At 38.2% G+C, this 26,878-nt stretch overlaps 2 protein-coding genes across 4 annotated transcripts in view; one reads left to right on the top strand and one right to left on the bottom strand.

Annotated features, from left to right (window-relative positions):
- The window catches only part of LOC128855192 (cell adhesion molecule Dscam2), a 274,245-nt gene that overhangs the window by 59,599 nt on the left and 187,768 nt on the right, over positions 1–26,878 (bottom strand). For all 3 annotated transcript variants that reach the window (XM_054089902.1, XM_054089903.1, XM_054089904.1), the window contains 9 exons: positions 23,693–23,824; positions 23,018–23,167; positions 14,783–14,928; positions 14,216–14,351; positions 7,323–7,442; positions 6,475–6,627; positions 5,855–6,377; positions 5,517–5,727; positions 660–915 (listed from right to left, as the gene is read on the bottom strand). In XM_054089902.1, coding sequence (XP_053945877.1) covers positions 660–915; positions 5,517–5,727; positions 5,855–6,377; positions 6,475–6,627; positions 7,323–7,442; positions 14,216–14,351; positions 14,783–14,928; positions 23,018–23,167; positions 23,693–23,824 — 1,827 coding nt within the window. The remainder of the gene's footprint in view (positions 1–659; positions 916–5,516; positions 5,728–5,854; positions 6,378–6,474; positions 6,628–7,322; positions 7,443–14,215; positions 14,352–14,782; positions 14,929–23,017; positions 23,168–23,692; positions 23,825–26,878) is intronic.
- LOC128855193 (jerky protein homolog-like) lies at positions 17,306–18,907 on the top strand. The gene is made up of 3 exons (XM_054089905.1): positions 17,306–17,799; positions 17,868–18,356; positions 18,425–18,907. The coding sequence occupies exons 1-3, from the start codon at positions 17,542–17,544 to the stop codon at positions 18,728–18,730; spliced, it is 1,053 nt and encodes a 350-aa protein (XP_053945880.1). The 5' UTR covers positions 17,306–17,541; the 3' UTR covers positions 18,731–18,907.

Here is a 26,878-nt window from a genome sequence, read left to right as displayed (position 1 = left end):
TAGATATTAACTGTAATTTTTCGGTAATGTTGGCATCGAAAGTACTACTAACCCGCTTAAATTATACTTAAATTATGAGAATTAAGCATAGTTGTCAATCCGCGATAGTTGCACTAAATTCCTAATATAATTCCGAACTAATTCTTTAATCCCGATTAACGCTACCGCTTGTCTAGGCTATTAAGCACACTTTGGGAGTTCCGGAATAAGGTTATTAAGATTTCTGAAATAAAAAATATTATAAAAAAGCAGTGCATTAGGAACGTCAGTAAGCGCAATTGTGGAATTCCGGAATTAGGTCATTAAGATTTCCAGGAAAAAAAATATACTAAAAAAAACAAAACTTTTCATCAGAACCTTAATATATTTCTGTCAATATTTGGCCTTCCATTTAAGTAGTAAAGCTCAAGTCAATGCCTAAATGTATCACAAAATACGGAATCTAATTCAATATCATTTTCTTTTTTTATTTTTCCGGTCTTTCCTACAGGGAGTGCATACAAACACACATTCCCACACACACACACACAATCGGATACACGCAAAACTAAAACCTGAAAGACACAAAGTGGCTATATAAACAGCAGCTCCAAGTGTCACAAATAAAACAAAAATATGGCAAAGAAAAACAACAATCAAACTCATTTTCAACTACTCACCACCCTCAGCTGTTGTCCCAAAGATGGCTGCACTCCATGGGCCCGAACCGAAGCTGTTAAGCGCCCGCACCGTCACCGCGTACCTGGTATATTTGCGCAAACCGCGAATAGTTGCCTTTGTGGTCGCCCAACCACTTACAATCACAGACTTGAGTGAATTATTGACAACGCTAATGTAGTTGATGTTCTGTTTTTCCTCGCTGCAGTTAACGGTATACCCAATAAGTTCACCGTTCCAAGATTCACGTGACGGTATCTGTGAAGATATAAAGAAAATAAAACAAAAACAAGAGAAATGTTACTTGAAGTATGTAGGAGGTATGAGTGCAAGTATAAATTGTTGTTGTACACAAACAACACTCGCTGTACTGCGAGTGATGAGTGGCCCATATAAATGTTTATTATATGCCAAGAAAACGTCGCGCTGTCGAGAAAGTGATGTTATTTAGGACAGAAAGCTACTCCAGTTTCGCTTGAGCAAAGCAAGGGGAGTGTGGGATGCAATTTTACAACAAAGACAAAGAGGGTTGGATCGAAGTACATGCATGTGTGTGTGTGTGTGTGTATCCGTGAGTGTACTTGAGTGTTTTCCTTTCATTTGCACATAAATCAGTCAATGTTGTAGTGTGTTGAATTATTTATATCGATAAAAAGCCGCAAGATGTTAAATACAGGTGATGATTGCGCTCGTAGGGATTGAGTAAAAGAAGTGTGTGGGCGAAGGAGCGAATGTAAATACGAGTTTTTTTTTTGCTAACGCTGTGGTTGGCCGCACAAGAATGAGGTTAATTGCGTTACTTTATATTTATTGGGGCACTTGGCCAAGAGTGGATAATCAATAAGGAAGCTTTTAAGAAAATTTGCTTAGCAGCGTGAGTGAAGGCAGTAATGCGTTTAAAAATAAATTTGCGTACAACTCCATTAAAGTTTAGGATCGAGCAAAAAGAATTTGTATTTGGCAAAATTTATCTCAGTATGAGGTCTATGCAATTTTAACATTTCATAGTGGACTTGTGCCAGACTATTATCATTTAGTGAATACAGACTCAAAGTCTATTTTAGGTAATAAACAGGCAGGCAATAATCCCAAAAGTGTATTTCGGATACCGATTAGATTCGCAATTTCCCATTCTAAAAACTTTAAGTCATATTTGTATTCAGTGGTCTCAAAGCAAATCCGATGGAATTATAAAAACTCTGCTATATTAGATCCGTTATTTTGAATTTTGAAAAGTTGTCTGCAAATTCCTGCTTCGCGAATCGAGTAACAATTTTCGAGGCAACACGATAAATTTTTTGGATATTTTCCGCACTGTTAGATCCGCCAAAAAAATAATATAAAAACATTTGTTTAACTTTGGGGTGCTTTCAAGATCACTATAAAAAATAGCTAAATATTATTTTTTTTTAATAACACCTAGGGTCTCAGGCTTTGGACATTTCTAAAGAGAAATTAGAAGAGGAAAAATATCGATCTGTTAACATTTTAGAAAAACTGTACGTTTCCGTACATTTATTTCTGTGCAAATTTAATTGTAATTTTACTTATAGTTGATCCATTTTGCTTCATTTAATTTGTGCATTAATTTAATTTGTGTTTCGCTTTATTCAGGACGAGTTCGTACAAGGTGAAAGCAGCAGTACACAAAAAATGTGCTTGTTTTCTTTTTCGCACGTGTTTCATTTTTGTAATTTGGTAGTTCGAGTGTCAGAGTTCTTACCAGAATGTAAGCAAACAAGCGAAACAACAACAAAAACGCATATCTCCTGGAAATTGAAATCATCAAACCGCAAGAAAAAAACAAATCTGCTATTCCGCTGCTATCACCTAATATGGCTGTTCCTCGGTTTTATTTGTATATCCAGCAGTTTGACGTCTAGCTGAAATTTCTCATGTGCTTTCCTGCAGCCCATTCACTATACAGGGTCCGGCACCCGAAGTGTAACCAACTTCAGACCGCTCACGCAGCTGATGCACGATCAGTCAGCAAGGTTAGCTTCCTGTTAGTTGGCTAAATGACAGTCCAGAGTAGTTTTTACAAGCGCGCGGAAGGATTTTGCTGAGAGTTAACGCAAAAAAAGAAAATCAGTAATCAGAAAAACCAGCGATTGTTCGTGCGCTCGAGCACCTTAAAATAAATAAAGTTTTTGTTTATCGCACCACTGCTCGTTACAATGATACTGGTAGCGTCAAGAAACGTCATAGAAGTGGTCATCAGAAGAAACGACTTGAGCAGAGTCCCGCACGGAGTGCCAATCAAAAGGCGAAAGAACTGAAAATATCTGACCGTAGCATCCGCCTCATACTGAAAAATGATCTCAAAGTCAACCCTTAAAAAAAAAAAATATAATAATTGGCGCGTACACTTCTGTTAGGTGCTTGGTCGAGCTCCTCCTCCTATTTGTGGTGTGCGTGTTGATGTTGTTCCACAAAGTCAACCCTTACTAGATCCAAAAAGCGGATGATCTCACACCAAAGCAGTAACAGGTCAGACTTGAGAGAGCAAAGGAGTTGGTTCGCTTGGCCGAAAACGGTCAATTTTCGAACACTGTGTTTTCTGACAAGAAAATCTTTCAAATTAAGCAATTCGTAAACTCCCAAAACGATAGGGTTTATTTGACCAACCGTTCATAGGAGTCATCGATTGGCCACCAGGAGGCAGCACCCGCCATACGTAATGGTTTGGGCCGCTGCTACTGTAGATGGGCGCTCTACAATCGTTTTCATTTAGCCTGGCGTCAAGGTAAATGCGAAATATTATCGGGAAAGTATTCTGGATGTTAATGTGAAATCGTGGGCAGACAAACATTGCGGTAGCAGACCATTGACGTTTCAACAGGACTCGGCATCAGCTCGAGTGCACCAATAATGGCGAAAGAAACGTTCCGAAACGTTCATAGCGTCCACACAATGGCTCACAAATTCACCAGAGGCGAATCTGATAGATTATTCTCTTTAGACCATTTTGGAGAGGAAGTTCCGAATTAAAAGATTCACCAGTCTCGAGACGCTGAAAAAGCCATTGTTCGCGAGTGGTTCAAGATGCCTGCAAGTCAGCAGCTTGCGATTCGTTTCTGGACCGTCTCAAGACCATAGTCAAGGCAAAAGGTGGTCATATCGAGCAAAAGTAAATGTATACTTAGTTTTGTATTATTTTCACACATTTTGTACTTTAAACTGAATAAAAGTAGTTTTCCAAAAAAATGTATGACTATTTTAATTGGTTGCACTTCGAGTGCCGGACTCTGTATTCTTTATTAACGATCAGTTAAGTAGCAAGAAATGCTACAAAATATTTGATTTAAGCTAATGATTCTTTGCTAGATACAAGTTTTCTCTCTCCCAGATAATCTGGGAATGTATCGCCAAACAAAAAGAATCCTATTTTGAGCTAAATCTAACATAAAACCAATTTCTCGTACCATACTTCGGAGTAAAAGTTAAGCTAAATGGCTGGTCATGTAAAAGCCCAGTTAAAGAAAAGAAGAAAAAAATTCGTTTATTGTGATATTATACAGAGTAAAACATTAGAGAAGAACCGAACCACTGCTTTGGGATAGAGTTGGATGACAACCAAACAGTGTCTAACTGATTCAATGTTCTGATGAAATTCACCAGATATGTGATATCTAATCAATCTTAGCCCGGTGAGAGCAAGGCAGCTGAGGAGAAGGTGCTGAGATGATTTCATATCATCCTCTAGACAGCTTTTTCAGAAAATTTAAATCACTGCATTAATAACTAATGGACAATATGCGGCAAGGATAATAACGAGTTTCGAGAGCTACAACTTTGTTAGTCGAGGAAGTTCCCTCGAGCTTGGTCGATCTACCCATGGCCAGAAGGATCTCGCGACATTGCGAGTTTGTGCACAAACCCAAAAATTGCTCAGTTGAGTCTTTCTAGAAACAGACCGATGTACACGTGTGCCTATAAATGAAGACGGAAATAAGCTTCATAAAAAATGACTTCCCAAATAGGCATCTTTAAAGAAACGAACTTTTTATTGCGTTTTAAAATGTCTAAGACTTTTGGATTGAAGCACTTTTTGAACAAGCATCTCCTCCAATTTGCTTTTGTCCTACAAATAGATGCGCCTTCAGTTGTATGTCATCGCCGAGTAGCAGATTAATTTTATGGGAAGCTACTGGATGACAAAAATACAAGCGGAAGATTTACTCGTAATTAAAATAACAAACTTATTCCATCCCTTGCTGTTTTCTGCCGACAGAGGGCTTTAAACTCGGAACGCGTCAATTGGAAGCAACGGATGATCACTTGGGTCCGTCGCCGACGGTCGCCATAACCTGTGGAAGCAAAAAATAGCCAAATCATAAAAAACCCAGCACAATTGGAAAATTCTTAAATTTTTGACTAGCGCCATCTATGCGGAATCCGGACTTTATCCTTTTACTAATCAAAAACATGATTCCAAGAAATATTTAATAAAAAAACATCATTTTGGGTGACGCAAATCTATATTTTGACCCTATGGCTGTCTAGTTCATAAGTGTCAAACATGAGTGTGAGTGACGTACGCCGGCATTTGAAAAAAATATAAATCTTCCGGTAGGGTGATTAATTTTGTACCAGTTTGTATGTAAACATAGAAACTTTGAGAGATGTTTGATTTCCACTGTGTGCCTACGAAGTTAACATTTTACGCCTTTAAGCTGCAGGTAGCCTCATCACTTTTTCAATCCTTTCAAAATATTAAATATTTCTTAAAAATTTCCATCCCAATATCATCGAACTAATAGAGTGACCACTTGTTAGCTCCAGGAACTACTCCACTTGTACAAGCGACCACATCCGCCACCATATCCGCTGACACACACACTTATACTATTACTCACCTGCCATGTCACAATCAGTTCGCTCTCGCCACCAGTCTGCACTTGCACATTCGAGGGCGCTTCAGTCGGTGCCTCTTCTTGCGTTTTTAGCACAATCGGATCGGTGAATGGACTGCGCTCGATTTCGTTGATTGCTTGCATGCGAATCAGGAAAGTGGTTGCCGGCGTTAAGCCAGCAACAATAGCACTTTCACGCAAATCGCTGTCATAGCTGTCGGAATGATGAAAAACGAAGAGAAGAGGAAGCATATTAACAAAGCCCAAACACATTGTGCGCGAATAACGGAATGCATTTGGTATGGACATGTGCTCGTACTTGCATTAGTGTGCCTACGTACCTACGGCTAATACTCGTCGATGGCAGAGTTACATTTATAATGTTCGAACCACTCCAATTGCCACCGGACATGCCAAGCGCGGTATGTGATTGCATATACTTCAACGGTTGATATTGCACCAAATAGCTAAGCACTGGCGAATTGCCGTCGAATGGGCGCCGCCACGACAACTTGACGGTGCGCGAGCCCACCTCGAACACCTCTAGAGTGGACGGTGTGTCGGGGCGCTCTTGTACCGCCAGGAAAATGACGAGTTCGGCGCGTCCGTATGGATTCTCCGCAATGCAACGATAAATGCCCGAATCGTGACGATCCGAACGGGCGATGGTGAGTTGGGAGTCGACACCCTTTTCCGTTTTCATTTCCGCAATGCTAAAACGGAAATTATTCAGGTCAATGCGGCCGTTGTTGTGCGTCCACGAGATGGCGATGGGTTCGTCACCTTTGGCTTGACACTCGAGACTAACGGGATCGTTGCGGCGCGATGAGACATTGCGGGCGGCTTGCTCAAAGCGAGCGGGTTCTAAAGTGGATAGAAAGAGTTAAAACTCGGAATTCAATATGGAGCGAATTATTTTTTTTTTTTTTTTTGTTTGGGACTGAGAAAAGCCTTTACTTACCATTCACATTGATGCGTATGATTTTCTTCAGACCGGCGCCAATGTCATTTGTGGCCTGACACATGTAGTAGCCCTCATCAATGTCTGTGGCGAGATTTAGTACCAGCGAGTTGTTGCGCATGCTGAGCGGCTTAAAGTCCTGCGACATTTTGCCTGCAATAATTTAAAGGATATTGAGCAGAAGGAACGTAGCAAATTTGGACTCGTCTGTGTACGCCTTTTCTTTTTTCTACAATTTTATGTATTTCCTCATTTTCTACATACTTTCTAGAATAAAAGCAAACTCTACCAGCTGCCGCCCGTATAATTGCCCATCAATGCCAAAATGGCTTAATTAATATTCTAACATTTCTGGCATTAATTTATTTGCTTTGCTTCTTTCATTCGCTAACATTTTTATCCCTCATTTACTTATTTTCCTTTCGCATTTTTTTCAGCAGCTTTATCCTTTTAATGTGTTCTCACTGTGCCCACCTAACCATCCGCATCGTACCGGACCCTAATTTAACTTACGAACCCAAAGTTGCCGTCTATAAAACTTTAATGAACTCGCATTTCAGGATTAAGTTTACTACCAACGCTTTTGCCTCTTTTGCTCGCTCAAAGCAGAATTTTTCATTCCGTTTGATTTTTGTTTTTCATTCCAAGCCAGAGTAAACTTTCGCAAGAAACATCCGCCAGAGACTCTGAAACACAGCGAACAGTGCACGTATAATGGCGTTGAAACACTCACACAACTACACTACTACCAACCGCTTCTATGTATTGCTAGTCTTATTTGCAGTAGTAATTTGTTTTTTGTTCTGTTTTTTTTTTTTTTTGTTTTTGTTTTTCTATACGCTACTCACCCTGTCCTTTGAACCAGGTAATCGTTGGAATCGGATATCCTTCCGCCTCGCAATTTATCGATATTGTATTGCCAAGCATGATGGCCGTGTCCATTGGCTCTAGCGCCCAGCGTGGCGCAACTAAATAAACGTAAGTCGCAGTCGGGCCAAGAGGTGGCCATCAGTTGTAGCGCATTGAACGGAAAGCACGCACACATGCACCCAGGCGCAGTCAAGCAGCGAAGTAAACGAAGTGGCAAGCGCGGGAAATGCGATAACGTACGTAGCGAATGTGCGATGGGAAGTGTTGAGCGGTGATGAGCGGCGTTTGGCAGCGCAATATCGTTGTTGCAAAGATATAAAATAGAAAAGTAAACAACAAAATTAACAGCAAAGCGACTATGTGGATAGAAAAAGAAAAATCTGTTTGCTCGACGGATCGACTGGGTTGTCGGACTGTTTGGTCTGCTTGCGAGTTTTCCCATAGCAGACTTGTGGTCTAGAATTTCTTTTCTAACAGTAGCTCTTTCTGTATTTGTTGCCAACGTGATTTATTTCAAAGTAAAAGCGTCGCAATCGCACAAACACACAGACGACGGCAACTAAGCAAGTGTGAACCCAGTTGAAATAAATGCAGTTAAGTAGCGCTCTTATCAATAATAGACTAGTGATGTGATTAATTTTCGTAGAGAGTCAGTCAATTATGCGTCAAATACATTTTTTGTTTGTTTTTGATTTGGTTGATATTTCAGTACAGAGTAAATGAAACAGATACTAAATTTAAAAATAGATAATACATCATTTTATTGATATAATACTCGAAGACATGCGTATCTATAAATGAGATCTTTTTTTTTTTTTTTGAAAAACTCAAGTCTGGGCAAGTTCGGTGTAATATAATAGATTTCGATTTTGCATACACAAGTTTGTATTAGAAAAATAACACAGCTAAGAGAGTGAGTATAAATGGCTATTCATAAGACTACCATCTTGGTAAACAAGTTGCCGGAATGTGTTTAGGAATATTTTCAGAAAATTCAAAATACAAATTTACTCCTCAAAAGTGTTATTATCGCCTTCTACGTACTCTCTTACAGCTACAACTTATGCCAGCGTTTGACAGAGCCTTCGAAGCAATTCTCGAACTCTGTTTTCGGTATAGCCATCAGAGTCGTTTCCGATTTTTCCTTTAGTTCCTATCGGCTGTAAAGGTTTTTTGACTCGCACAAACAGAAAAAAATCGCTCGGAGCCGTATGTGGTGGGTTCGATGTCTATTATGAATGGTAATCGATTCATTTTGGTCAAAAATTCATGGATAAGGACGGCCCTGTAGAAGGGTGCGTTATTATGGTCCAAAATCTACGAGTTGTTTTCCTACAATCTTTTTTGACGAATTGCTGAATTGCTTTTCTTGCAAAAATTCGTGGTGTACAATATCGCTGTAAACCATAAAAACCGTGAGCATCGCTCTCTTTTTTTTTTTACTGAAAACGACGTGGTTTTTTGCCTTGGTTCATTTGTAGCTATCCACTCATTGGCCTGATGTCTAGTTGGCCAGTCGTAATCCGCGTCTTGTCTCCAGTAATGATGCATTTGACAAACGTTGGATCGAGTTCAGCCTTGGAAATCATGTATTCGCGATATCAACGAGGTCCCTTTTTTACATGAAATTTAGGTAATTTGAAAGCAGCTTTGCAGCAATAATACGCGCAAGCCCAAATCAGAATTTGAATATCCTGAATGGATTCATAAGCAATGTTCAAGTCCTCTGCCAGTTCTCTGATGGTTAATTTGCGGTTATTGATAAACTTTTTCTTTAACTTTATTTATGTTTTCATCAGTTTTCGATGTTGGCGGCCTGCCACTACGTTCGTCATCTCTGATGGACTCATGATCTCTTCTGAAGCATTCATAACACTCGTAAACGGCTGCTTTCTTTAGAAAATCATTACCGAAGCAGTTTTCCAACATTTCTAAGGCTCTCGCACCATTGAATTCATTTTTAAAACAAAATTGAATACCAATTCGTCGTTGCAAGTTCAAATCCATTTTTAAAACTGTAATAAATCGCAAACACGTGCAGGAGTAGATTTAGCATGGACATAAAATGGTTGGGAATGTTAAGCACAGATATGCCAACCTGAAAAATGAATGGCAAGACTCAGCACTTAGTTGACTTAGAGCGTCACCTGGCGGTTGTTCCGGGAACTTTTTGATCAAGGTAATATTCAAGTACCCTATGACCAGAAAGTACTGGGGATGTTTAAATAAAACAAAACAGAGTTAAATTTCAGGCAAATTTATTTTATTTCCTTCAAAATATGACCCGTCTAAAGCAACACACATGTGCCAACTTTTAACCCAGTCCTCCATGCATCCCTGGTAGGCCGACGAAGGAGCGGCCTTCAGCTCCTTTGTCGCATTCTCTTTGATCTCCTCTATTGACTCAAATCTCCTTCCATGAAGTGGTAACTTCAACTTGGGAAGCAAAAAGAAGTCGCGCGGGGCCATATCAGGTGAATACGGTGCTTGCACGATGTTATTTACTTGGAGTTTGGTCAAATAATCCAAGACAATTTGGGCTCGGTGCAATGGCGCGTTATCATCATGCAAAATCCAAGAATTGTTTGCCCACAATTCCGGCCGGCCAAGCAGACACTTATGATCCGATAGCGCTAAAAAGTGACAGATGTGTGTCTCACGGATCTACCAACATAAGAAAAATATATGGAAGGTTCGTTTAAATTAAACATTACCTGTACTTTCTGATCATAGGGTATAATATTCTTTAAAAAAAAATCGTTGCTTGTTTGTTTTGCACTTATAATACATTTATAGTTTTTAACTGAAACAAATTTGTTTTGTATCTTACAAAAATACGTTAAAAAGTGTATACGAAAAAATATTGTATTCTTCAATAATTTTCCTCCTTCCGAAACAAAAATAGTCTTAACCCGCAAAAGAGTTTCTGGGTCATAAAGGCCTTGTATTGGAGTTTTGAGTGATCAGCTCGCGCAACGGGTCTAGCCGAGTGGATGAGTTAATGCAGTAGAAATTAAACTAAAACTGTTTCTCAATAGAATTGAAAAAAACTCCATCCACCACCCTTTGAAGAATGATGGAAATCTTTCAGTTTCTTGCCAGTTTGTATTCTGCAGCTGTGTAGTTCATAAGTGTCTAATATGACTGCCTTACAACGCCATTCCTAACCATTATAAATCTTCTAATAGGGTGATTAATTTTGCGCCACCTTGTAAGTAGTTAAAATTTTAGTTTAATCATTTTTTTAAATTTTGTTTTTAAATCCTAATAGTTTTTGCAAACAATTTTCTGATACATTAAATAACTTGGGCGATAAAAACAAACCGCGTCGAAATTGTTTTATTCAAAATTATTATCTAAGCAAATATGAAAATAAAAGTGTGGTAGAGCCTCATATGCAAATTAGGTTTGAAAATAATTTGTTTGCGATGTTAGCCCTCTGCGGACTTTTTCCCATGCACCCAAAAGAAGTGTGTCCCACGCGTTGCCTTGTATTTATTTCCGTCATTTGAAAATGTTTATGTTTTTGTGTAATTTATTATTATTATTAGGCTAATGCGCACTACAGACCAGTCTAAGAGATATCTCTACCAAAAAAAACCTCTGTGGAAAGCCTACTGGAGTACCTCATATTTTAAAACTTTTTAAAAATTTGAACAAATTCTGTGGTTCATTGTCCCACAATTTATATAAATGTACGACAATATCACCAAGGGGGTGTAGTCCTCTTCTACCTAATATAGTATAGGGCAATCACAAAGAATGAGTTCTAAATTTTCAGTATCCATTTCGCAGAATCAACAGCTGACTTCTCAGATCTCAGAGATACCAATTTTGTTTAAGTGATAACTCAGGCTACAGTAGCCTATAAAGTAACCAGCTGAAAGTTTTAAGTCTACTCTGCAGAAAGAAAGTAGCGTTAGGAATTATTTCGTTTGTCGCTGACCGATAGAATTTTGCCAGTGTTCAATGAATTTGTTCTCCTCTTACTTCCTAAAAAATTCATTCGTGTGGCCTTTTGTAAGTCCACAGAAAGGCGCAGTTCCTATTAGAGACATGTTTGTCCATTTGTTATCCAGAAGAGCAGCTATTTCATTTCTCTCATATCCCCCATGTCTAGAAACCCAACCTAATAATAATGTGTTGAAGTTCCATAACGTATTAGGAAGGTTGAGGCAGTCATTTACTATTTTTGAGAAGAGATCAGTTGATGGAAAAACTTTCAAAGCCGCCTGATTATACGAAAATAAGTAAGTGTGGGTTCCTCTCATTTTCTTACGAAGACATTCCCTCACACATATCTGGATGGCATCTATTTTGGCCAAGAAGATTGTTCGGCAAAAACGCATTGAAATTGATTTTTTTTTTAATTTAAGCCCATTGGTTCGCGCCCCTATTCAATATACATATATATTTTCCAATAGTTCCTAGATGAAATAATTGGCGCGTAGATCCCTTTTGGGTGTTTGGCCGAGCTCCTCCTCCTATTTGTGGTTTGCGTCTTAATGTTGTTCCACAAATGGAGGAGCCTACAGTTTCAAGCCGACTCCGAAAGGCAAATATTTTTATGAGGAGGCATGAAATGGCAGAAATACACTCGGAGGTTTCTCATTGCCTGCCGAAAAATGGTTTTCTTAATTTTGGTGTTTCACCGAGATTCGAACCAACGTTCTCTCTGTCAATTCCGAATGATAGTCACGCACCAACCCATTCAGCTACGGCGGCCTCCTGAAAACATAGGATCTCAATAAACACGTTATAATTTTAATTTGACTCAAGGAGTGGCCTGCTCCGGTAGCCGCCCAAAGATCATCGTTGCTTATAATATTAAACCAGAATATCCTCATTATCTTTCGTAGGAAACGATTTAGGAAGGATTGTAATGATTGTGATATTCTTGTTGTTAAGTTCCATGTTTCACATCCATACAGAACTACTGACTTCACGTTGGGATCATCCTACCATCTTCTATTCCACCATCTTCTAATTTCGTCCATCAGTGAATTATATCTGAGAGTCTGATTTGAAAGTGATAGAACTATTTCCCCAGGCCGTATGTTCATCAGTAATATCTTAAAGTATCAATCCTCTAAAATTTAGAATTATGCCGAAAGTTTGCTGAAGTCTTTAATCTTGTTTTTTCCAAAAAGCCTTGTACAGGCAAATAGTGCTCTTGTGGTTGCATAGTATTGTCCATGTTTTGAAGACCTTTAATTTACTTACTTGTGTGTGTATTATAATATTACAATGTATATGCCGATACAAATATATTCCATTGGAGTCGATTTGCAGCTTTGGTCTTTATCTGCGAGCAATTGAGCAAGTCGTCAAGTGTCGTGAATTCGTCATAATTCGTCTCTACGTTGCTTTCGGTCGTCCTCTTCGGCAAGAGCCTGGCGGATTTCAGTCTAGAGGCATTCTGCTCATGTCAGTCGCAGGTTTACGAATTTTATGGTCTATCCATATCCACAATCTCAACCGGCCTTTGTTCACTTCAACTCATCATTAGAAATCCAATTATCTGGTCACCATATGCGCAGTACAGCTCCTAAACAGCGATTTATAAAATTTTGCAGCTTTGTTGTTATTGAAACAACTACGGACTACGTTTTCCAGCAGTACAGACTTCACATTCGAATTGAAATAGCTTTGCTCTGACGGTTAGGTGCTTATATATTGTGAATTGTGAATGCGCCAGGTCGATTGCCAAAAGACTTCGTCTTTTCAATGTTAATACAATATGTGTCCTCGAAGAAATGGCGACAGAATGCAGCCTTACCTCACTCCTTCAACTCGTTCAATTTGGTCGGATAATGCACCATGCAGCACTGTACGCTGAAAACCAGTATATGGAGACTGTATTAAGTTTACCAATTTATCTAGAACTCCTTTATGATGGAGTGAGCTCCATATACTATCATATGATGTTGCAACCAGTCAAAAGCCTTCTCAAAGTCAACGACAAAGTAAGGAGTTTCTTGCATTTCCACAATCCGTTTAGCAATGAGCCGAAGGGTGACAATTTGGTGCACAAACGATTTTATCGTTCAAAAGCCAACTTTTTGTCTAAGGGAAGTGCCATACAATTTTTCGCTGATTCGGTTAAGAATGACATTGGAGAGGACTTTGAGTGTTACGTTTAACAGCATGATCCCCCTCCAGTTACCATATTCAGAAATCGCACCTTTGTTTGGGATTTTCCCCAATATACCCAGTATTTAGTCTAGCGGTAGTGTTTCAGTTGCCCAGTTGCTTTGAATTGCTTTGCATTTATTAGTTTGATTAAAAATAAAATTTTCAAGCCCTCTTATTTTCATGTATTCAGAGTGGCCTGATCTCATTAGGCAGTGACTTTCACCAAGCTGGTCTAATGGAAATATTTCTACAACTGACAAAAAAAGTTGGCTGTTTAAGATAACACTAGCATATGGCCAAATGGCCTAGCATTCCGTTTATCAAAAAAAAAAATTATACATAACTACGTTTAAAGATATTTTGAATTAACAAAAATAGTAAACCCCAAAAAATGTATTTAATGTGCCAATTGTAACAAATCTGGCCAATATTTTCAGACGTAACAAATATGTTGGCAAAACCTTAACCTTTAAGATCCATTTCAGAAATCATCTGCTAGGATGTGAAAATCAGTATCACTAAAACTCCATCAAAGTGATACTGAAAACTTTATCTTGGAGCAACTGGTATAAATAGCGCTGCTGCCATACAATTCCGAAAACCAGTCTCCTATTTTTTTCTTTTTTCACTCGTGTGTTTGTGATCTTGCTTGTTTTTCTTCTTCTTTGCAAACCCATGAGAGTGTCGCTTCATGTAACAACTACCGCTTCCAACTACTCTTCACACAGTTGCTTACCTCGCACTTGCAATTCGGCGGTGTAGTTCACCTTGGCAGCTGCATTGCTCGCATAGCAGGTATATTTACCGCTGTGCTTTGCGCTGATATCCTTGAAGACCAAAAGCGAATAGAATTCCTCCTTTTTCTCGGTAATCTGCGAAATTGAAAAAAGAAATAGTGGAAGGACAGCAACAAAATTAAAATGTCAAGTGAATATGCGATGGGAAATATGTGAAAAGCATATGCAACTGCAGGAGTGTGGTAAGTGTGTATGTGTATGTGTGTGTGAAAGGTATCCCCGAGGTGCGCCCTTGTAAGCACTTGGTATAGTTTGCTTGTTAATTTAACGCTTAAAACAACTTTGACACTTTGTTTCGAAATTTCATCCACACACACACGCACACTCTTATATATGCACACACAAAGTTAGCTACGTATACACACAGCTTCTTTTGATTGTCTGGTAGCAAATAACTTTTAACTGACTCTTTTCAACTTGCTGCATTTACACGTTTAACTTTTTCTTTTAACTTTACTCTCCATTGGCATTCAGGAGCTCACGTGCTTTAAGATTGATAAACTCACCTGTAAACTTGTTGGTATAGATATGTCGTCCTTCTTCCAGCTAAAATAGATTGGCATATCACCAGATGAAACAGCACAAGTTATTTGAGCGCGTCCACCCTCTTGGAGATTCTTTGGAAACTTGAATGGCTCAATGACAGGTGGACCTAGAGGAGAGTCGAGTAAAAGGAGGGAAGAAAAAGTTAAAATATTTTGACAATAGAAAGATTACAAAGCGGAAATATCGAATGAGCCGCAATTTCAATTTCGTGCAACATTAATTTGGTAGTAATGGTAGGTTAGAGTGGCTACAAATCCTTGAAGATAAAAAGTCAAAGAAATTATATTAATAGAAACTTTTAAGGGGCATTTCATTGCATACAATGAAAATTAACTTAACAATTGTATTTTCGACTAGTGTTAATATGGATTATGTTCCTTTCTAAATACTTAAATACTTGAGTTTTTATTGGAACGTCGGTGCGTATGAGCGATATTTGCAGTTGTATAGTTGATAGAAACTTGGCTTTCAAGACAAAACGCAGAACTATAAATTTTGAATTAGCTGATTAATAGGCTAACGAAATATATTTTTGAATAATTTTCTCCTGGGAGTTTTACATAAATATATACTGGAGTAGTAGTGCAGAATTCATTTCTTTCTCCACTAGTTGGCGCTTATATTGAGAATTTCCTAGAAGTGTTTATGGTTTGATTTGGTTTCTCTTCAGAATATATATTTACTAGTTGACTGAGAATAAATAATTTTGTAAAATGGAGTTACACTTAATCTTTTGTGATCTTAAATGCGGTAAAGGACGGGTAACCACGGCAGGCAGGTAAAGGACTACTATTTTAATCTGATTTTAATGATTAATTTTAATTTTTCGTATAACTAGGGACTCAGTACTGCAAATCAATAGGGTACTCCATAAATATCGGTTTAAAAACTTACATATTTTTTTATTTACATATATATATATAAGTCCCTATCGTTCCGTGAAGGAAAAAAAGGGCCGGAACAAGTTGTTTCCAAGCTGTTCTGTCGTTTGGATGAGTTCCGATCTCTTGCCAACTTAGCTAAAGATTCTCCATTTCGATTTCCAGCTGCCTTTTCCACGTATGAGCTGGTTTCCTCTATGTCTTCTGTCTTATGGGTTCTTATTGGCAAATACTGGGAGATTTTTTAAGAGCTATAGGATAGTTTTTCAAAAAAACACGCGTAAAATTCAGAAAAATTAATGCAATTTTTATTTAAATCGTCCCTATATTATTTAATGTTTCAAGGTTATTTGATGCAAATGTTCACCGCGACTGCGCTTCAAATGGTCCATCCACTTAGTCCAATTTTGGCATACTCTTTCCAATGTTTCGGCCGGTCTCTCACATATAAATCCTTTAATGTTGTCTTCCAATGCGTTAATTGAAGCAGGCTAGTCTGAATAGACATGAGCTTTAACATAGCCCCACAAAAAATAATCTGAAGGCGTTATATCGCACGACCTAGGTGGCCAATTGACAGATTGACAGGTCCCGAACGTGAAATAAAATGTTCACCGAACTCGCCTCTCAACAAGTCCATTGTTACGCGTGCTGTGTGGCATGTGGCACTGCCTTGCTGAAACCACATGTCATGCAAGCCAAGCTCTTGTATTTTGGGCAAAAAAAATTGGATATCATTTCACGGTAGCGCTCACCATTCACAGCTACGTAACGATTCGCAGCATCTTTGAAAAAGTACGGTCCAATGATACCACCAGCCCGTAAATCACACCAAACTGTGACCTTTTCTGGACATATTCGTAGCTCTTGCAATTCTTCTGGCTGATCTTCACTCAAAAATCGACAATTCTGCTTATTTACGTACCCATTGATCCAAAAATTAACTTTGTCGCTGAATACAATTTTTCGACTTTAAACTTTCTTAACAGAGCACGCATTTTTTTAATAAAATTCAATGAATTGCAAGCGTTGTTCGTTTGTAAGATGATTCATGGTTAAATTATAGACCAAACTGAAGATGTTTGACAGTGAAACAAAACACGAAACGTGTGTCAGCTGCTTAAAGCAACTGTTTAAAAAGATAATAGCTAAAAAATCACCCGTTACTATTAATTTACATCGAATTGAAAAGCCTCTTTACTTAAAATGTCGGTATTCCCAAAAATATATTTAGTCTTAATTTCTCATAAAAAAGCTAGCACTTTGCACTCTAAAAAGTATGCAAATAAGAATATGTGGAGCCTAATCCCCTAGCTTACTAAATCTTACTCGTAGATTTAAATTCTGACTCATGCAAAACAGAGAGCGAACAAATTGCTAACCATTCACCTAACATACTGAACCAAACCTTTTATCTTATCACAATCATATTGCCCATTTCTGCTTCAAAGTATGAATTTTCTTCCTTTTCGTGATTTCAATGAGATCTCCCAGTCTTACTTCCTAGTTTTCTCAGTTCCAAATTGATTAATTTTCTATACTACTGAATTCTGTCTTTTAGTTAGTTAGATGTACATATGTTGGTAATTTAATTATATACAGTGGAGTCTGGGTATAAGGAACCCCCGGTATAATGAACACCTCGATATAGTGAACACCTAGAAATTTACATTGAGTACTCTAAATAGTGAACTATCGACAACTCGAAATAGTGAACAAAGCTTTAAACGCAACGGCAAGCATAAACTGTTAAAAAAAAACTCAGAAACATTATTTACGAATTGAAGCTTTGCGAGGACCAAGTATATAACGCAGACGAGACCGGCTTGTTTTGGAAAATGCTTCCTGATAGAACGTATGTCAGCCAAACAGAAAAAACAGCTCCGGGGAGAAAAGCAGAAAAGGCCAGAATTACTTTTCTTGCATGTACAAATGCAACTGGTCAGCATAAAGTCAAACCGTTAATAATTGGGCATGCCAAGAAGCCGCGCACCTTTAAGGCTTATGACATCCCGGTAGACTATCGGAACTCTAAGAATGCATGGATGACCGCCAACATTTTCAGAGAATGGTTTCACCATTGCTTCGTCCCTCAGGTACATACATTTATAATGCAACTCTTGACATTTTTGCAGAGTATTTATTCGTTTTTAATCTATATTAGGTTCAAAAGTATTTACTACAAAAAGGATTACCAGCCAAAGCTATCCTTTTGCTTGATAACGCCCCTTGCCATCCACCAGAAGATGAACTTAAAACTGCTGATGGATCCATATTCGCGATTTATATGCCTCCAAATGTAACGCCTTTAATTCAGCCTATGGATCAAAATGTGATTCGCTTAATTAAGTTGTATTACAAAAAGCATCTCCTGCTTTTAGCTGTAGGAAAGGATGACATCACACAATTTCTTAAACATTTAACTTTAAAGGAAGCTGTATCATTTTTAATGCTTGCTTGGAATCAGCTGCAGGCAAATGTAATAGTAAAATGTTGGAAGCCTTTATTAGAATGCTTAAATACTACAGAAGCAAATGAAAGCGAGGATGAAGACGATGATATTCCATTGAGCTTACTTCGTGAAAAAATATTGCAGGAAAAATGTGAAGAAGTTCATGATATACAGGGTCTGCTGCAAATTGTATTACCGGAGGTAATTTTATTCACCCTCTTGACAAGCACCTGTTAATTAAGTTTGTATGTGAACATTATTTGTTTTAGGAAACCTACACTGAACAAGATATTGAGAAGTGGAATTCAATCCAAGTTGACGAAGAAATTGATTTAGATAATTATGCCATGGATACTGAAGAATCTGGTAGTGACAGCCAAGGCGAAGGACAGATCGGAAATTCAATAAAAGCTACTGAAGCCATTAAAAGCTTCGATATAGCTATCGCATGGGCTGAAGCTAACACCACTGACTATGCTGGCATACTAGTACTGAAAAGTCTACGCGAAAAAGCGGTCCAAAAGTCAATTTCCGAACACAAACAGCAAACATCTATTCGTAAATTCTTTCAATAATATGTATGTATTTTTCCAAATATTACTTTATACAAATAATCTGTTTTGTTTATATAAAAAACCTGAATTTAAAGCTAATAAACCAAGTTAAAACAAAAAAAAATGTCAACCTTAATATAGTGAACAACCTGGATACTGTGAACAGGCCTTGGAGAAATTAGTTCACTATATCCAGACTCCACTGTATCACTACATATTATAAAACAAAGCCGCTTTTTCTGTCCCTATGTCCACGTAATCGCTTAAATCTTTAAAACTACGCAACGGATTTTGATGCGGTTTTTTTTAAAGATAGATTGATTGAAGAGGAAGGTTTATATCTATATAATGTGAAGAAATATATAAAGGGGGCGTGGCAATCGGTCAAAATGTGGCAAAAAAACATAATTTTTTTGTTTTCACGGCCATAAATCATAAACGAATCAAGCAATTAAAATGAAACTTTCTTGAAGTTTAACTTTGAAATATTTACTTTCGTTCTGCATCAAAAAAAATAATTGATTTATTTGTTATTTAACCAAAATTGTTTAAACAAAAGCAGCTCTTTTTCCAAAAAAAGCTGTTTGTGTGTTTGTTCGCTGTCAACCGAATGAAGCAACAGGCGTTAAGCGATAATCTCACCACACCTCATCAATGTTGAATTACATCGTATGGTGACGTATGTATGTATGTATTTACGAATCGCTCGCATTATTTCATTTCGGACGTATGTACATATGTATCTATGTATGTACTGAATTCCATGTAATTATATGCACATACAATTTTACAGCGAAATAAAACGCTATTTTCACGTTCTATATTAGTAATTCCCACATAATTAACACGTTCCCTGTCTGCTGAGCCACATATGGTTCAGGAAACGTGCGCCTGATAAGCACTGATACGTTCCTGAGCCATATGTGCGTCAGGGGATATATAAACCACATGTGTTTCATGAACGTGCAGAAGCAAAAATGTCCCTCTACGCTCATGGACCATATGTGTTTCAGGTAGAAATACCCTACATCCGTTTTTTTTAATTATCTATACTAATATTATAAAGAGGAAAACTTTGTTTGTTTGTTTGTTTGTAACGAATAGGCTCAAAAACTACTGGACCGATTTTAAAAATTCTTTCACCATTCGAAAACTACATTATCCAAGAGTAACATGGATTACATTTTATTTTGGAAAAAATAGGATTCCGTAAGATATTTGGATTTTTCGGACACAAACTGAAAAAAATCTTATATATAAAATAAAGTCAACTTTTTGTGTGTGTTCGCTAACCGGCCGTGTCTGCACCGAATTAAACCAAACTTACACACATTGTTAAGAAGATATTGAAGATGGTTTCCGTATAGTTTGGATACCTATTGGTGGATAGGGCTCGAGATATAGGTCAAAACGTGGACCCGGGTAACCTTCGGATGTGTATGTACAATATGGGTATCAAATTGAAGCTGTTGGTGAATGCTTTAGTACAGAGTATTTTTCATGCCGCTCCGTGACAGGGGTCTCAAGATATAGGTCAAAACGTGGACCCGGGTAACCTTTGGTTGTGTATGTACAATTTGGGTATCAAATGAAAGCTGTTGATAAGTGCTTTAATACGGGGTAATTTTCATACCTATTGATGACTAGGGTCTCGAAATATATGCCAAAACGTGGACCCGCCGTGTCTTTGAACCGAATTAAACCAAACTTACACACATTGTTAAGTAGGTATTGAAGATGATTTCCGTATAGTTTGAATACCTATTGGTAGATAGGGTCTCGAGATATAGGTCAAAACGTGGCCCCGGGTAACCTTCGGACGTGTATGTACAATATGGGTATCAAATGGAAGCTGTTGGTGAATGCTTTAGTACAGAGTATTTTTCATGCCGTTCCGTGACTGGGGTCTCGAGATATAGGTCAAAACGTGGACCCGGGTAACCTTTGCTTGTGTATGTACAATATGGGTATCAAATGAAAGCTGTTGATAAGTGCTTTAATACGGGGTAATTTTCATACCTATTGATGTCTAGGGTCTCGAAATATATGCCAAACGTGGACCCGCCGTGTCTTTGCACCGAATTAAACCAAACTTATGCACATTGTTAAGTAAGTATTGAAAATGGGTTTCGTAAAGTTTGGATGTAATTCGGAGCAGTGGCAACGGGTACAGCGTTCTTTTGAGCCAGCCATAATGTCGCTTACTTTTTTAACGCTTGGGGCGGAACTGAACTGTCAAATTGACAGTGTGAGTTACAATGTATCAATATTTCTTTCTGATTTGGATGCCATAAGGAAAAAACGTAAGTGCAACATGTACAAATTGGTTGTGAATTTTTTTGGAGTGGATTTTGGAACAGTGAATAATTTCTTACGAAATTTGAGAATTTAATGTGAAATCCAAATGAAATTATGTGTTCGTGGAAAAAACAATTTTTTTCGTTTTTTTTTTTTTTGAAAAATATAAATGGATAATGGTTAAAAAAGCTCCAATGCGTAATAAAACATATAAATTGAAAGGAAAAATGGATGATCAGGAAAAAAGACGATTGTTTATTCATATGCGTTGATTTGAAATTTAAAAACAATCTTCTTTTTTCCTGATTTTCAATTTATATTTTATATTTACTCAAAACAAATAGAAAAACAAAAAATATTGTTTATGCCAAAGCGCTTGAATAAAGAATAAATAAATAAATAATATGAAAACCATATATTTTCTGTTCTAAACCATATCTATTCTATTTTAGTGTGCCCAGCGAAGGGGGCCGGGTTTGCTAGTAATATATATTTCCGTTGCTCTTAAGTTTCAGCAGTGAGTCTGAAATGACGTTTTCTTGACTTCTTGAAATAGGCAAACAATTAAATAGAGTGGATGGCATACCTAGTAAAGCATTGATGGACCTTCCCTACATTTAAGTGGAGCGAGGATAGATATAATCCCACTTGAAAAATTTTGATTGTGGAAAGGTCCCGAAATTCATCTTTCTCTTCATAAATTTTAATGAGAGTAGCGGTCTTAATCTGTAAAGATACCATAATCAATTTTCACTTGACAGACGATGAAAGAAATATGTACACTGACATTCCCATTCTTTAGGTGACCTGCGTACATTACACAACATGATGTTACGAAATCAGCTGGTATATCATTCACAAATAAATGTAGACGACTTAAACATTTTTGCAAATGTACTCAGCGTGCCTAATTAATATTGGTTGGAGAATAAGTTCATAGCGTTTTTATATTTTATTTTACTTTACAACGATTTGTTTCCTGCTTGGCGAAGGGTAAGTACTCATTAGATAGAACTCTTTCTGCTCTACAAAACTCTCTTGATTGCATTTTTGAGTTCTTGAATTTTTTATTAGTTTTGAGGCTTAGAAATGATATACCCAGGAGGAAAAAATCAACATTTTCGATACCTGCTCTTGATTGCTTTTCATCGAGGTCGAAGCAGCCCGGGATATTTACGGAGTGTATGGAGAAGGTGTCATAGATAAGTCTAGAACACGGAAATGGTTTGCAAAGTTCAAAAATGGTGACTTTGACGTCAATGGCTGCGGGACGTGCTTTCTGAATTCGAATTCTTCAGCCAAAGGAGGTCATGATATATGTTTGGTGGGACTGGGAGGGTATGGAGTACTGGGAAATACTCATTGCTCAACTACACCGTGTGAATGAGGCTATTCGACCGAAAAGACCAGATGAACATGGTCAAACCGACCCGACCTCCAGACCTTGCACCAACTTATTCCCAACTTTTTCGCTCCCTGTCACACCATACCTTCGATAAGAAAGATTTCCTTAAAAACTTCCTTAAAAACTGGCTCAATAACTTCTTTGACAGCAGACCACGCGATTTTTTGCGGAACGGCATCAGCAAATTGGTCGAGAGGTGGGGAGAGATTTGAAACAGCAATGGCGAATATTTACAATAATTGATTAACTTATCGATATAATTATTGCTTTTTTTTAATAAAAGACTTAAGTAAAAGCACTACGACGCTTACAAGGTCTGGTTATTATTTGTTTTCTTCTTCTTTTGCTGTAAACTAGTGTTACCAATGCACGAGAGTTTTATTTTTATTTGATCTTCAAACAAAATGCCACCTGTTTCACAATGCAATTAAAAAAACAAAAACTTTTTCAAACTTTTTTCTACTTTGCATTACGCACTGAAGTGCCTCGCACGGTACGCCAGTTTACTTGGACTGAAAAAGCATAAATCACGATTTGCATCACATTCCCTAGCATAAGCCTAACCTCCCACCACTACTACTATGCACGGCTATGTATTTACTTACTATTCACATTCAACTGCATATCACGACGAGCCTCTTCGCCAGCCCGACTCCGCACAATGCACGTGTACATGCCCTGATCCCGGGTCGGTTCGACATTCTTGATGACAAGATAGCCGCCCTGCAGTACTGGCGGCAACGAGTAATGCGAATCTGCAAATAGAAAATGTGATAACGATACATACAGACATACATATAAGAGTACAGCGCGATAGAGTAAAGGTAAAGCAACAGAACCAACAAATATATGATTGTATGTGTGTGAGGAATATAAATAGTTCGTGCTAAAATCCAGCTGACAAATAAAGTGGAATTAAAACAAAAACAAACTACTGAAGTGGACATAAAGTTATGGCAACGGATGCTGAACCAATCGCATGGGAAAATGTTATCGCACCTAAATGCCAAACTAACAAAAGCACAGCTGTGTGGAGAGTGGTGGAGAGCGGAGTGAAGCAGTGAGCAAACAAAGAGGAACAAATCCAGCAGCGTTAATGCGTTATTGTACCGCTTTAATGTTTTGCTTCGTTTACCCCTCCCGCACTCCATCACATTTGCTATTGCATTTGGAGCATTGTGTGATTGCGCTTTGGAATTGCTCGTATTTCTGGAATTTCGCAATGTTTTTTATGGATGTACGACACGGAATTGTGCACGTACAATGGCAATTTGTCTTACTTGATGTCAATTCCTGACGTCCTTTCTCCCATCTAATTTGTTCGATTGGATAACCGGAAAATGGACAATGCACAATTATGTCTTCGCCGGCGACAGCTTTTATGGGGCCAATGGCGCGTACATATGGCGGACCTGTGGATTGGAACAAGAGAAAAAAGGATGTGAAAAAATTAAAATATAAAAGTATGCAAATAATGGGATATTAGTTTCTTTCCATATTTCCATATATTTTATTTTGCTATTTAAGTATATTTAAGTGTACTTTGTTTTTGTTTCTGTTGCATATTGCAAAGCTAAAGTATTTATTCCATAGTGTGGTGTGGAGTGTAAAAATTTAATGGTTCGGCTAGTTTGATATACCCCCAAAAGCACATCAAGCAATTAGAAATGTGCTCATATTGAGTTTGTTTTTGCTCACACACCATTTCGCTTCAAAATTTCAGAATTAGTTTTGTCAGTGTGGAGAATCCTACAGTGATTCACTGCCTGACGGCATTAAGGCACTTAGACACATTCAAATCGGTTTCAACTTTCTCAATAGCACCCGCTGTGAGATCTTCCAAATATATTTATATAAGCTGATCTAACTCCTAGTTGGAGCATGGGGCGTCAACCACACCTCTTCGCCATCGAACATTGTTTTGTGCAAGGGTTCCATGTTCATTTCAAGTTTTATACTTATTCTAACAACACATTTCTGCCTCCGTTGAACGGCGCCAGGTAGCTCGTGGTCTGCCTTCTTTTCGTCCTGCCTGTTGAAAGGGACTCCATCACAGAGCGTTTCAAAGCATCAATGGTGCTTTAGCACGAATTCTCCCTAATATAGGAGGAGGATAGGATAGCCCCAAGGCAATCGAAGGCGCCTATTGTCAACGGTTGTTGATTCTATCATCTTGTAAGCGGGACCTATCTGGGCAGCGGCCAAAACTACTATGTTTCAGGAGGTCACACAAACACCCAGGTGAAGCGCGCTGTGGGTAGCGTGAACTTATAGAAAGACGTATTAGACGACGCAATATGTGTCATTGCAGGAAAGCCTCCTTTCGATCTGCTGGCAAAGGGTTCGACTAAAAACCTCAGAACGGGCGCTGACAATTACACGATGGCAGCAGCATTGGGAGCTGTCTCAAAACGGGCGCTGGACATATAAACTAATTCCATGCATCGCTGAAGAAAACACGGAGACGTAGACTATCACCTCACCCAATTGCTGAGCGAACATGGGTGTTTCCAAAAATACTTAGCTGGAAGACTCCCCTTTCTGTTCAGATTGCTCCAACATGATGGAGACTGCGGAGCTTGTAATTTTGTAGTGTGACCGGTTCAATGAAGAAAGAGATGCACTAGAAAGGGTTTTTGAGCATTCAATAGCCTTAAACAACCTCACCGACGGGAAGAGGGAATCATTTCGAGCTTTCACTGCAAAAATCGTAATGCGTCTCCACTATATCGATTGGGAGAACAAGGCTCGTCGACAATCAATAGTAGCAGCACCAAGCCCAGCATCATCATTAGCAGCAGACCAGTGGAGGCTGACCGAAATCGACGGGCCGACGACAACCACACACACTTGAGTCATTAACTCGCAATGACGTTCTACTTTACGTAGAGACGCAAGAAGACGCCATGATTTAAAGTACAGCTATCACATCATAACAGGTGACGAATCTTGGATATATGCATATGAACTGGAAACAATGCAGCAATCGACAATACGAGTGTTCTAAGACGAGATTAATCCAACAAATGTTGTTCGCGGAAGAAACACCTCAATGCAAATGGGCGGTGGTTTTCGGGAAAAACTGGAAAAGCTGGTCATGACGCAAATCTATTACTAGAGAAACTTAAAACAGTAAATTCTTAGTGGTACACAACCATTTGTTTGCCAGAGATTTTCGCAGAATTAAGGAAATCTAACCGCTGAGGACAAGCCATCCTTCCTCGCATCCAAGACAATTCGAGCTCTCAAGTATCGGCTCACTCAACAGAATTTTTGAATACTCAAAAGAACGTATTAATAGATCATTCGTCTTACAGCCCTGATCTGGCACCTAATGAATCCTTTCTGTTTCTGAACATTAAAAATAAAATGCGAAATCAACGTGTTTGAGAAGGAATCTGTTGAAGCCATTAAACAGATTGTTTAGGAGTTATCTCTTTCTAGTTGAAAAAAGTGTTTTTAAAAGTGGTTCAAGAGCTTGCAAAAGTCTATTGACTGCAAATAGGAATATCTGTTTTGAAAACAAACAAACAAATGCCATTTCATTATTATTTTACTACGCTTTCATTATTGGACACAAAATATAAAAGGCAACCCTCGTATTTAAAGAGGCACTATTGTAAGGGTTTATAATACACTTTTGTGCATAACTTTATTTTTTGCGTTTTATTGGCCAAATTTCGTAACTTAATTACCGCCGTAGCCAAGTAAGTTGGTGCGCGACTTTGGTAGTGCGAAGGTTTGAAGCTCCGTGCATGAAACATCGAAACGGTCATCAATGAACAAGTTTTTTCTAAGCAATAATAAAATTCGGATGTATTTCTGTCATGAAAAAGCTCCGCATAAAAATCATCTGCCGTTCCGAGTCGGCTCTAAACTGTATATCCCTCGATTTGTGGAACAACATCAAGGCGTACGCCACAAATAGGAGCAGGGGCTCGGTCAAACACCTAACAGAAGTGTAAACGTCAATTATTTATGCTATTTTACTTTTGAATTGCCATAACTGCAACAATTGGCTAATGCACTACCAGTGAACCCAAGCAGATAAAAAGTGTGCTATTGGTTTCCAAAGAAGAATTATATTGTAACGCTTATCTCCTTCTCTGTTTTCGAATGGGTAGCCATGGAATATGAAAAGAAATAAATCTGCATACGTTCTTCTGCTGCAACAGCCTCTCTGACACATTAAAATGTTACACAATAAACAATAAATTTGGGTTCATTTAGTTCTGGCTTATTAGGCGATATTCACTCGAAAGAACCGCTAAGTGGGATGCTGTATATATCTATACTTGCCATATCTGCATTAGGCAAAAATGTCAAAAGCTTAAAGTCGAATGCCAAACGCCAAGTGGACTTAGCGTTGTGTCCATTGCTTGTCATATGACATTTGTTTTGTTGCATAAATTAAGGCGCAAGGCGTTCTACTAGTTTACATTCATTGCAAGAGGATTCATACAAAT

The sequence above is a fragment of the Anastrepha ludens genome, chromosome 2, assembly GCF_028408465.1.
Source record: "Anastrepha ludens isolate Willacy chromosome 2, idAnaLude1.1, whole genome shotgun sequence".
NCBI lineage: Eukaryota > Metazoa > Arthropoda > Insecta > Diptera > Tephritidae > Anastrepha > Anastrepha ludens.
Note: the sequence above shows the minus strand (reverse complement) of the source record. Positions and strands in the feature narration are given on the sequence as shown.

Bases quoted from the DNA above. Each gene is read 5' to 3' on its own strand.
- LOC128855193 (XM_054089905.1), top strand. From the start codon at position 17,542: ATGCTTCCTGATAGAACGTATGTCAGCCAAACAGAAAAAACAGCTCCG. The intron at 17,800-17,867 runs GTACATACATTT...AATCTATATTAG, and splicing joins ACCATTGCTTCGTCCCTCAG to GTTCAAAAGTATTTACTACA. The intron at 18,357-18,424 runs GTAATTTTATTC...TATTTGTTTTAG, and splicing joins TGCAAATTGTATTACCGGAG to GAAACCTACACTGAACAAGA.